General features: G+C 37.5%; 1 protein-coding gene across 1 annotated transcript; it reads left to right on the forward strand.

The window, feature by feature from the left end:
• Positions 1 to 2,639: 2,639 nt before the first annotated feature.
• Positions 2,640 to 3,764, forward strand: TRAM1L1 (translocation associated membrane protein 1-like 1). Its single transcript, XM_010855236.1, has one exon. The coding sequence runs from the start codon at positions 2,640 to 2,642 to the stop codon at positions 3,762 to 3,764; it is 1,125 nt and encodes a 374-aa protein (XP_010853538.1).
• Positions 3,765 to 13,605: the final 9,841 nt, after the last annotated feature.

Below are 13,605 nucleotides of genomic sequence, written 5' to 3' on the forward strand. Positions count from 1 at the left end.
AAAGGCTTTGGCGTAGTCAATAAAGCAGAAATAGATGTTTTTCTGAAACTCTCTTGCTTTTTCGATGGTCCAGTGAATGTTGGCAATTTGATCTCTGGTTCCTCTACCTTTTCTAAAATCAGCTTGAACATCTTGAAGTTCAGAGTTCAGGTGTTGGTAAAGCCTGGCTTGGAGAATTTTGAGCATTACTTTTGACTATGACTTTCCTTGTCCCTCTACCGAGTGGAGTCTCACAGGTGTTCCAAGGGCATTCTGACTTTTCCAAACTTCAAAGTCTCCTGGTCCTGTTTGAATTCTTGGAAATTTTGAATTTACATTTCTTCTACTGTTTCTTGCTTGGCCTCTTGCGTGTATTCTAACCTTATACTTATTAGACTTAATATTAGAAGAACAGTCTAGGGAATCCATATGCAAGTTTCAAAAGTGCTCTAATCACCTAACTTTGTCTTCAGATTGCTCTACCCAGAAAACTTCAATGGCCTAACTCCTCTCTCTTCTCAGTTCCAAGGGCTCCAAGCTCCCCCTCCACCCTCCATCTCCTAGTTTGTACACAGGGAACTGGAAAATGTGTCCAGGCAGAAAACCAGGCAAATTGTGAGGCTTTCCTTGTTTCTCTCCCTCCTTTCTGTTCTCCAATAACTACAAACAATAATTTAAAGTTTATTGTGTGTAATTTGCCTAGTTTTTCAGTTATTTACAACAGTAGTGGAAGTTCAATCATCATTACTCATTCATGGCCAGAGAAGAAATTTCCATTTGAATTTAATCCTTATCTGTATGTACTACAGGCATAGGGTTGTACATAAAAGTGGAGTACCCCCCATACATTAAATGGTGTAATAATCATAGTGGTATCCACATTTTTAAAATATTGTTATATACCTTTTATTCTTTGTCAAATAGTGCCAATAAAACTCTTGAAATTAAACTGCATGTTATATAATATTATTATAATACTCTTATAGGTTCTAATAATTTAGACATTTGACATTTTCATGATAATGTTAATAGGAAATATGAAACTAAAATTAAAATACTTACACTATTAATATAAATTTTAAATTAATAATTTAGACTATAGAATATAATTTGATGACTGAAGAAGTTTCTCTACTTCAAAAATAAGGTGGGGGATGGTGAAAATGTTGTTGGTTTTTCTCTAAGAGATAATTTTAAGCTAACTGAAAATGGCCTTTTTTCTCTTTCTTTTGTTAATAAAATACCATTCACAACTATGCATAAATATTTATTCTGTTCACTTTGATATGTTACTCTTTTTTGAGGTGAAATCTATCATATTTGCATAGGAAGAGTTGAAAGACCTGTCAAAAATATCAAACAAACATAATCAGAAATCTTAGTGCAGGAATTGCACAACTATTTTTATATTTAGTATTTTACAAAATGATTAGTCATATTGTCTATGCCTATGAGAAAACTGATGAATTCTATATTTTAAATTATGATTATTTTCAAAAAAATTTTTAAAATTTTTGTAAAGTAAATTTGCACTTTCTTGAATAAACTCAACAATTCCCACTAGACACTGCTCTGTTCTTTGACTGTCTTATCCCTGGCAACTGCCTTCAAGCTTGATTTTTTTTTTCTCTCTTCTTGATGCTCTCATTTTGACTTCAAATCTTAACTCTATCAGTAATGATTATGATCTCATGAAATACAGAACTACTCTGCCTGCAAAGACAAATTTGAAGACTGACATGAACTTTGAATTGATGGAGATATTAACATTTACAAAAGAAGCTATTTCTGATCTGTGAATTTCAGCAAAATTATATGCAAAAACTAATAATGAAAAGTGAATTTCTTGTCTGCTAGAAAGAGGAAATTCATTTGTGGGCTTTGCAGCCAAAAGACCTTTCCATGAACTGATAGCTTTCCAACTTCCCATCCTTTCCCCATTGCCACAAATATTATTATTGTTAATCACGAAACTATTTTTGAGTGTGCTCTATTGCCCTAGCAAAATATTTCCAGGTGCGACTGATCTACCAGCTGTGTGATCTTGGACACACCACTTAACCTCTGTGCCTGTTTCTCATCTGGGGGGAAAAAAAAAAATACACACACACACACACACACACACACACACACAACAGTATTTACCTCAATGAGTTTTCTAGAAAGCTTTCATTTATAAAGGGCTTAAAACAGCACCTGGTGAATACTAAGCGCTACTAGAGGACTTTTATCATAACTATTATACTGGTTTTTACATTATCAGTGCTGATGAAGAACAAGAAGAACTCTGTCCTGCTTTGTCACGGTCACTAATGAAGATGCTATGGACAGATCATTTCGGAGCATCTCCGCGGCGGCCGCGGATTTCAAAAGCCGCGGATCAACGTAGAAAAATCAAGGCTTGCAACCCCCGGCCTGGAGCCGGGTAAGGGCGCGGTGCTCGATTTCCTTCCCTGCCTCCGCCGGCCCTAGTGCGCATGCTCAGTCTTGCTCGGCCCAATGCTGTGATTGATTTTTTTCTGGGCGGCCGTGACGACCTGGGACCGGCTCGGGGAGGGGGAGTGAAGCCCCGGGAGCCGCCGCAGCCACTGCTGCGGCGCCGTGAGGAGCAGCCACGGGGAGGCAGCTGCCGCTCGTCGGTGAGTAGTCGAACCGCCACCATGACGTTTCGTAAGAAGGGCTCCAAGAACCCCCCACTCCTGAGCCTGGAATTCATCCTGCAGAATCATGCGGACTTTGTCGCCTGTGTGGGGATGTTCTTCGTGCTGGGGCTCATGTTCGAGGGGACAGCAGAAGTGTCGATCGTTTTTATTACTCTCCAGCACGGGGTTATCTTTCCTGCAGCAGAAGCAGAAGCAGAACGAGCCACAGCACCCAAGTTCCTTTATCATTATGGTGCCAAAGACTTGGCCACGGTGTTCTTCTACACGCTGGTGGCAATCATCATTCACGCCACCATTCAGGAGTACGTGTTGGATAGAATTAACAGGCGAATGCAGTTCCCCAAACAGAGGCAAGGCAAATTTTATGAATCTGGTCAGTTTAGCGTATTCTTCCTTGTCTCCTGTATCTGGGGCACATTCATTCTAGTTTCTGAAAACTGCCTGTCAGACCTGGCTGTCTTATGGAAGGCTCATACCCATAACATGATGACATTTCAGATGAAGTTTTTCTACATCTCCCAGTTGGCTTACTGGTTTCACGCCTTTCCCGAACTACTATTCCAGAGAAGCAGACCTCAAGAACTCTCCCAGCAAGCTGTATATGTTGGTCTTCACCTCTTTCACATTGCGGGAGCTTATCTCTTGTACTTGAATCACCTGGGACTTCTTCTTTTGATGATGCATTATTTTGTGGAATTCCTTTCCCACTCTTGCGACCTGTTTTATTTTAGCGACGAGAAGTTCCAGAAGGAGTTTTCTCTATGGGCCATTGTGTTTATTTTGGGTCGACTTGTGACTTTAATTGTTTCTTTGATAACTGCTGGTTTTCAGCTGGCTGGAGGGCATAATGGGATTTCGGATGACTCTGCTGAAGACGTGAACGTGTTGGCAGCTAAAATCGCTGTTCTGTCATCCAGTTGCTCTATCCAAGCATACGTAACATGGAATTTATTTAATGTCCAGCTTCAGAGGTGGATGGAAGAAGATGCGCCTCTTCAGGCCCCAAGTGTGAAGAAGAAACGGATTAAGGGCAGATTTTGTAGAAAAGGAACGGAAAACGGTGTGGCAACTTCAAATAGACTACTAGATTCTCCCCAGATGAGGAAAGAAAAGTCTTCATAATGAATTGCAAGTTAATTGACTAATGTCTCCAAAGAAGTCTGCTCTTTACTATAACATCCATTTCTTTGCTAAGAGAAGAAAATGGCAACCAGTATTCTTGCCAGGATGGACAGAGGGGCCTGGTGGGGGGCAGTCAATAGGGTCACAAAAGAGTCGGACACCACTGAGCAACTGAGCTCGCGGGTACACACACGCACACAAACACACACACATGCCTATCTTCGCTAGAGAATTTTCTGTTCTTGAAAATATATTGTCTTTGATTTTTGCTACTGTACTCTGTAAGGTATTTTTTGAAGGCATTTGAGGGGAGAGTGAGTATTATGAGTGCAAAAACATTTAGAATAAGCTATTCATCATCAAAATAGTTTAAATATTTCTACGCTGTTTTATTTTATTTTTTCTTTTTACCTTTGAACATTTTCCTAATGATTTGTAGAGATAACTCCAAAATTCATGTGTCAGTGACACAGTTCTTACTCCTGCCAATCTTTTGTAATGTTAACAAGATGGTCTTTTATAGCAATTACATATTTTTAATGTTCTCTTCCAGGATAAGACAGAAATATTATAAATCTGGAATTCGATTTCATTAGTTTTTCTGTATTCCCTAAGTCTTAGAATTGTTTTTTAATTTACAGCTGGAGAAAAGATTTGTAAAATCACCAAAATAATGATGTGTTTTATAGGTAATGGTTGTTACATCCCACTAAAAACCCCAAGATACTAATGGTTAACATGTGGCGATTTATTGCTATATATTGAATCAAAATATCTTGAATTAATATAAAATTAGCACTAGGAAGTAAAATCATGCTTGTTCATTTTAAACGCTTATAAACTGGAAATCAGAAAATTAAAGATGGTTTAAAGAAAATCAGCCTTAGCTTTTTTTGATACATGTATTAAAAATTATTCTTAATGAGGTTTGTAATAAGTGTGATATCCACAGCATCTTAAGAGAATATTGTTTAACCTGTAAATCATTTTGAAAAGTAATGCTTATTTGATTTATATCTCTAAAAAGAATGTCATCTGATTACATGTTGAAAACATTGAATATACTAACCTTAAATGTGAATATCATATTCTTATGAAAGTTTTTCCAAAATAATATAAATATAGCTTTGCTTCCATCTTTAATTGGGAAATATTTATCTGTATGAGACATATTTTGGAGAGATATATGTCTATATGTATTTTATATGTATATACACACACAGACACACAGACACACACACACACACACATATATATATGTCCTATCTTTACAGAAGCCAGTAGAAACAATGGAATGCAGTGGGTATTTACTATATTTATTTTTTTACTCTCAACCTTTAGTTTGATTTTATTTCTATAATGTGAGTGCTTATATTTTTTTCAGTAGTCAGTGCTTTAAAAATATGCTAGGATAAGATTATATACTTCCTGTTGCTCTCTGTTTTCCCCTGCTATGTCTCCCATCTCTCTACTTTTGATAACTTTCCCTTGGCTTGTTGTAAGTAATCCAGCCTTCCTAATCATGGGGGTCCCTGCAAATTAAACTTAGTACATGAGTATTGTGGACCAAAGGGAGGGCCCGCTTTTAGCAAAATATTCTTTTATGTTCTTTCTGCTTTGAGAAGTACATAACGAAACAAGATTGTTTCTGTTTTGTCTGTAGAATCCACCATCCTTCGGCTTTTCTTTGTTTTTCTCAGTTGCTTCATACTGTAGTTTTGGTAGCACATGCTCTAGTTCCGAGGAGAAGGCAATGGCACCCCACTCCAGTACTCTTGCCTGGAAAATCCCATGGACGGAGGAGCCTGGAAGGCTGCAGTTCATGGGGTTGCTGAGGGTCGGACACAACTGAGAGACTTCACTTTCACTTTTCACTTTCACGCATTGGAGAAGGAAATGGCAGCCCACTCCAGTGTTCTTGTCTGGAGAATCCCAGGGACGGGGGAGCCTGGTGGACTGCCGTCTATCGGGTAGCACAGAGTCGGACAGGACTGAAGTGACTTAGCAGCAGCAGCAGCTCTAGTTCCGAAGTACAAGAAACTCCGCTTCTATCAACCACCATGCAGTTAGTTGTAAAACAAAGATTTCCAACTTCTCATAAGAAAGACTGTTCTTTTTCACTTCCCTCATTTCTAAAGAATCCTCCCCTGTTACTTATAACCTCATTCCTGGAAACAAATTTTTTATCCATTATATATGTAATTTATTTTCCAGTAAGTGCAGGCCTGACTCAGTCTAGGAAACGACAGCAAGAAATATATTTCCTTATGTGACTGGCAATGCCAAGAGTTAAACTGGGCTTGATATTAAATATGATTAGGGTCCAGAACAATTTACCCAAGATTTTCTGGGGCTCTGTCCTCCTCAGTTTATCCATTTGACAGTAAAGGACTACAGATATTCTAGGCTTCATATCTGCATACCACATACATGATAGAGAGGAAGAGAGGAAATCTGATCACGTGTCACTGAGAGTCACCTTTACTGAACTTATTTGATATAGTGTTGTACTGGACTGATTGGCGAAGTCAGGTTATATGCTTCACCTGTGAAAAAAGGCAAAGCTTTCTTGTAAAATGTGGATCCACAAGGAGTAGCAAGGTTGAGGAAAAATAAGGGGAAGGATGCTGGGTACATCTCAACTATTCATAAGAATTCAATACAGAAAAGAAATGTATGTGAAGTAAATTATGAAAGTCACCCTATAAATGAAATTCAGCACAATACAAATTTCTAAGTTCCTTTTAAAAATTCTTAAAAACATGCCATTCTTAAAAAACATGTCATAATAAATCTCAGTGTGACAATTTGATTTCTGTCAAAATGGATGACATGGAAGCAAAACTTTCCATTTTCATTATTCAAGGTGTTATTAAATCAAACATTAGTTACCCCTATGAAAATTTACTTAATTAATATTTAATCACTGAGTGTTGAGAAAGTCATAAAGATGTCTGATCATTGACTTTGAAGATATCACTCTGATTAATGAATCAGTGTTAGTGCTTGCCAAGCTTTATTCTTTAGGTATATCTATATGCATTGATTTTCTAGGATAGATGTAGAGTGGATTTTCCTTAAAAAGTTATTCTGCCAGCATTTATTTATAAATGTATCTCATTTTAAAAATAAATAGTAGAAGTATGTTACTCAACCTACCTGTCTCAAAGAAATAAGCATATTATATTCCTAGTGATCAGTATAATTCTACATTTCATTTATGTAAGAAAGCAGCAACCTGTAGATATTTCTTCATTTATATCTAGTCAGTATTTAATTATTAGTAGAGGAAATATGTACTGCCAATAGTGTGTTAACTTGGAATAGATTCTCAAGAATATTAATTGAAACATTAATATTTTAAAGCTTTTTGAAGACATAAGATATTCTGATATCTTTTTAATCCAGAAAAACCTGGGCAAAGTTTTAAGTTCTCACTCAACTAAATGGAATAATTTATATAGTATAATAAAAGACATTACCGATGATTTACATAGGAAATGATGTATTGGAGCAGTTCCTGAGATGAAATTCTTGCGGGAGAAGTATCCTTGAGGATGTGGCATGTGGAGTGGGCTAAAACTTGGGTATTTGAGTTATGGCAGAGAATACATTCCCGTTTCAAGTCACAGATAATTCACTTGCCTGGCTGAAGTGGGTATATAGTGTGGGTGAGCAAAAGGAAGTAATTGAGGCTTAATAACAGATCAGATTACCAGAGAATTCACAAATACTTCTTGAATTTCTCTGGAAATAGAGGATTTTTTTAACTGCTGTGTTTGAATAAAATCTATATCCCGTGAGACACTTTTGTACAAAATAAAACAGTGATTAATAATACATACTAAATAAGACAGTAGTATCTGCCAAGTCCCCTCAATTATGTAGGAAGATTATCATAAATTCAACATACAAAACCCCTACCTTTCTAAATATTAGAACTGTTCTCATGATTACACAGTCATGTGACTATCTAAATTTTGGCTTCTAGACCCTTATAAGCAAATCCTTTGTAGGTCCTGCACCACTTCTGGCACTTCTAAGTATTTCAATAAATATATAATAAGTCAAATATTAAGAAAGCTGTCTCTCAGACAATTCACGTTCTTTGGCCCTTTGTGTTTGGGGCTACTACATTACGTCAACTGATCTTTTTTCATTTTACAATTTCAAAATTACATTGATATATAAACTGACTACTTCAGAGGATAATTACAAAACTTAAAAAATGACAGTGGAATGTGATATGCGGTTTGCTTAATTTTGACATGAACAGAACTTAACAGTAATGATACGGACATCTTCTGTCATAAAAGTTATTAGAGCTGCTGTTAAGGAATATGGCTTTTTGATAATTCAGGCAAAATACCTATTTTAAATAAAGGGAAAGTGAATTCCCTAAATAAAAAGTAAAAAAATACTCAGTTTCAATATCAACGGCACTATTCTTCAAATCAAGTAATGTCATTGCATAGAATCTCATGGCCTGATGAAAATTTGAGAAAAGAGAACATTACCTCATGCCTTAAGGCATGGGATTTTACCTAAGCCATCACACACTATAAAGTATTTACATCCCAAGATAGATTTAATATTTCCCCCTCTTGCTGCTTAATTAATTTTGAAAAGCTGGCCCCAAATACAGAATTGCCAAAATATGTATTTTAAAATCTTAATACATTAAAAAATATGTTTCCAGTTGTATTGTTATAAATTCAGCAATGAAAGGTAGTAATAAGATTATAAATGATGTTTAACAAAAGTCAGTTTTAAGCCTTTACTCTGGCCCTTAGATCTGTGTGTACTTTGTAAGACCTTTAAACATTTTAAGTGTTGGATTGCATGTCACCAAAATGGCAAAGATATTTATATATTTTAAAAAGCTACTATAAAGGTTAAAAATGCATTCACATACAAAGTTATAAATAGTTTGTATGTGTGTATGTGTATATATGGTTTCCTTGGTGGCTCAGTATTAAAGAACCTGCTTGCCGAGGCAAGAGACACAGCTTTCTATCTCTGGGTGGGAAAGATCCCCTGGAGAAGGAAATGGCAACCCACTTTAGTATTCTTGCCCAGGAAATCCCATGGATAGAGGAGCCTGGTGAGCTACAGTCCATGGGGTCACAAAAAGAGTCAGAAATGACTTAGCAACTAAATAACAACATGTGTATGTATAGAGCTATTGTTAACAGATGTAAATTAACAAGATAATATTTGTTCATGTATTGCCTCTGTATACTTTCACATTCTATGAATGTATACAGTCTCATTTGAAAGTGAAAGTTGCTCAGTTGTGTCCGACTCTTTGCAACGCTATGGATTTAGCCCGCCAGGCTCCTCTGTCCATTCCCTTTTCCAGAGGATCTTCCCACCCCAGGGATCAAACCTGGGTCTCCTGCATTGCAGCCACATTCTTTACCATCTGAGACACTAGGGAATACCCACAATCTAATTTAATATATACATATATATGTTTATGCATATACGTATGTGTACATATGCATACACATAGATTGCTGCCATGCATTTGCATATTTAGTTTTCAATAAACTTTTTTTTTTTTTTTTTGGAGAAGGAAATGGCAACCCACTCTAGTACTCTTGCTTGGAAAATCCTATGGACAAAGGAGCCTGGTAGGCTACAGTCCAAAGGGTCGAAAGAGTTGGACACGACTGAGCAACTTCACTTCAAACTATTTTTTAGAAGAGTTTTGGGGTTTAAGCAAAACTAAGCAGAAAGCACAAAGCTCCCATATTTCCCCAGATCTACACCACAGCCCCACCCTAATACCCATGCATATATCTTTCCCTATTATCAGCATCCTACATCACTGTGGTATGTTTGTTAACAATCAGTGAATTTACAGTAACACATCACAGTCACCGAAAGTCCATAGTTTACAAGCAACCTCACTCTTGGTGTTGTACATTTTATCAGTTTTAACAACCATATAATGACATGTGTCTACCCTAATCAAAGAAAATAATTTCATTTTCTAATAATCCGCTGTGTGCCACCAATCATACATCCCTCTTCTGTGCATTTTTATGTACTTTACAGATATATAGCATTGAGTTTTCCATCATGTCTGGGTAGGAAGAAATAAAAGATTTAAATATAGTCATAGTTCCACCTCTATATCTAGATGAAATTTAGTAAGGAATTCTTTACCCATATGTATGAATTATTGTTGACTAATAACATACATTGCAAATATATATCACTAAAATGTATACAAATTGTCTAGAGTAAATGCACACTTATTATATTAAAAAGTTAACTAAATGCATAGTAACTATAGACTTTATTTTACATAAGTGATAGAAAATACAAATGGTATTATATGAAATCTCTTGTTATATATTCTGAATATATGTCATTTACTTGAAACATTTGAAATAATTTGTTCAGTTGCCAAATCCTATCTGATTCTTTGTGACCCAATGAACTGCAGCACTCCAGGCCTCCCTGTCCTTCACCATCTCCCAGAGCTTGCTTAAAGTCATGTCCATTGAGTCAGTGATGTCATCCAATCACCTCATCCTCTGTCACCCCCTTCTCCTCATACCCTCAGTCTTTCCCAGCATTCCAGTCTTTTCCAATGAGTCAGTTCTTTGAGTCAGGTGGCCAAAGTACTGGAGCTTCAGCATCAGTCCTTCCAATGAATATTCAGGGTTGATTTTCTTTAGGATTAACTGGTTTGATCTCCTTGCAGTCCAAGGGACTCTCAAGAGTCTTCTCCAGCACCATTATTCAAAAGCATCAATTCTTCTGTGCTCAGCCTTCTTTATGGTGCAATTCTCACATCTGTTCATGACTGCTGGAAACAGCATTGACTATACAGATCTTTATTAGCAAAGTGATGTCTCTGCTTTTTAATATGTTGCTGAAGTTTGACATAACTTTACTTTAAAGGAGCAAGTGTCTCAATTTCATGGCTGCAGTCACCATCTTCAGGGATTTTGGAACCCAAGAATATAAAATCTGCCCTTATTTCCATTTTTTTCCCATCTATTTGCCATGAAGTGATGGGACTGGATGCCATGACCTTAGTTTTTTAAATGTTGAGTTTTAAGCCAGCTTTTTCATTCTCCTCTTTTATCTTCATCAAGAGACTCTTTAGTTCTTCTTTGCTTTCTGCCATAAGGGTGGTGTCATCTGCATATCTGAGGTTATTGATATTTCTTCTGGCAATCTTAATTCCAGCCTGTGCTTCATCCAGCCCAGGTTTTTGCATGATGTACTCTGCATAGAAGTTAAATAAGAATGGCGTCTATATACAGCCTTGATGTATGGCTTTTCCAATTTTGAACCAGTCTGTTGTTCCATATCCAGTTCTAACTGTTGCTTCTTGACCTGCATAAGGCTTCTCAGGAGACAGGTAAGGTGGTTTTGTATTCTCATATCTTTAAGAATTTTTCATAGTTTGCTGTGATCCACACAGTTGAAACCATTGGTCTACATAAATTATGATAAGCATAAAGATTAAGTTCTTATCATATTCAAATTTAAATTTCAGACTAAATAGATGAACTAAGCATTTATTTTGGGAAATCAAATAGCATCAACAAGTATTTTAGTAGTTATCAGTACTAGGTATCAGGTAACACACATTTTTCATCATTGCTTTCTTATTAACTCACATAGTGTTTCATAGTTGTGATTTGCCAAACTTTTTGAAAGTTGAGTCCTGTTATTGACTTAAGAATTAAATTCAGTTCAGTTCAGTTCAGTCACTCAGTCATGTTTGACTCTTTGCGACCCCATGAATCACAGCATGCCCATCATCCCTGTCCATCACCAAATTCTGGAGTTCGCTCAAACTCATGTCCACCAAGGTGGGGATGCCATCCAGCCATCTCATCCTCTGTCGTCCCCTTCTCCTCCTGCCCCCAATCCCCCCTAGAATCAGGGTCTTTTCCAATAAGTCAGCTCTTCACATGAGGTGGCCAAAGTATTGGAGTTTCAGCTTTAGCATCAGTCCTTCCAAAGAACACACAGGACTGATCTCCTTTAGGATGGACTGGTTGGACCTCCTTGAAGTCCAAGGGACTCTCAAGAGTCTTCTCCAGCACCACAGTTCAAAAGCATCAATTCTTTGGCGCTCAGCATTCTTCATGACTTCCCTGGTGGCTTAGATGGTAAAGCGTCTGTCTAAAATGCGGGAGGCCTGGGTTCAATCCCTGGGTCGGGAAGATTCCCTGGCGAAGGAAATGGCAATACACTCCAGTACTAGTGCTTGGAAAATCCCATGGACAGAGGAGCCTGGTAGGTTATAGTCCATGGGGTTGCAAAGAATCAGACACGACTGAGCGACTTCACTCAGTCACTTTCTTCACAGTCCAACTCTCACATCCATAAATGACCACTGGAAAAACCATAGCTTTGACTATACGGACCTTTGTTGGCAAAGTAATGTCTCTGCTTTTTAATATGCTGTCTAGATTGGTCATAAGTTTCCTTCCAAGGAGTTAGAGTCTTAATTCCATGGCTGCAGTCACCATCTGCAGTGATTTTGGAGCCCCCCAAAAACAAAGTCTGACACTGTTTCCACTGTTTCCCCATCTATTTTCCATGAAGAATTGGGACCAGATGCCATGATCTTAGTTTTCTGAATGCTGAGCTTTAAGCCAAATTTTTCACTCTCCTCTTTCACTTACATCAAGAAGCTTTTTAGTTCCTCTTCACTTTCTACCATAAGGGTGGTGTCATCTGCATATCTGAGGTTATTGATATTTCTTCAGGCAAGCTTGATTCCAGCTTGTGTTTCTTCCAGCACAGTGTTTCTCATGATGTACTCTGCATATAAGTTAAATAAGAAGGGTGACAGTATACAGTCTTGACATACTCTTTTTCCTATTTGGAACCAGTCTGTTGTTCCATGTCCAGTTCTAACTTGCTTCCTGACCTGCATATAGGTTTCTCAAGAGGCAAATCAGGTGGTCTGCTATTCCCATCTCTTTCAGAATTTTCCACAGTTTATTGTGATCCACACAGTCAAAGGCTTTGGTATAGTCAATAATCAGAAATAGATGTTTTTTTCTGGAATTCTCATGCTTTTTTGATAATCCAGTGGATGTTGGCAATTTGATTTCTGGCTCCTCTGCCTTTTCTAAAATCAGCTTGAACATCAGGGAGTTCACGGTTCACGTATTGCTGAAGCCTGGCTTGGAGAATTTTGAGCATTACTTTACTAGCGTGTGAGATGAGTGCAAATGTGCAGTAGTTTGAGCATTCTTTGGCATTGCCTTTCTTTGGGATTGGAATGAAAACTGACCTTTTCAAGTCCTGTGGCCCCTGCTGAGTTTTCCAAATTTGCTGGCATAGTGAGTGCAGCAAATTTCACAGAGTGCAGTGACTTTCACAGAGTCATCTTTCAGGATTTGAAATAGCTCAACTGGAATTCCATCACCTCCAGTAGCTTCGTTTGTAGTGATGCTTTCTAAGGCCCACTTGACTTCACATTCCTGGACGTCTGGCTCTAGGTGAGTGATCAAACCATTGTGATTATCTGGGTCGTGAAGATCTTTTTTGTACAGTTCTTCTGTGTATTCTTGCCACCTCTTCTTAATATCTTCTGCTCCTTTAGGTCCATACCATTTCTGTCTTTTATCGAGCCCATTTTTGCATAGAATGTTCCACTGGTATCTCTAATTTTCTTGAAGAGACCTCTAGTCTTTCCCATTCTGTTGTTTTCCTCTATTTCTTTGCATTGTTTGCTGAGGAAGGTTTTCTTATCTCCCCTTGCTATTCTTTGGAACTCTGCATTCAAATGGTTATATCTTTCCTTTCTTCCTTTGCCTTTCTCTTCTCTTCTTTTCACAGCTATTTGTAAGGC

Source organism: Bison bison, unplaced genomic scaffold (genome assembly GCF_000754665.1).
Source record: "Bison bison bison isolate TAMUID 2011002044 unplaced genomic scaffold, Bison_UMD1.0 scf7180017864361, whole genome shotgun sequence".
Lineage (NCBI taxonomy): Eukaryota > Metazoa > Chordata > Mammalia > Artiodactyla > Bovidae > Bison > Bison bison.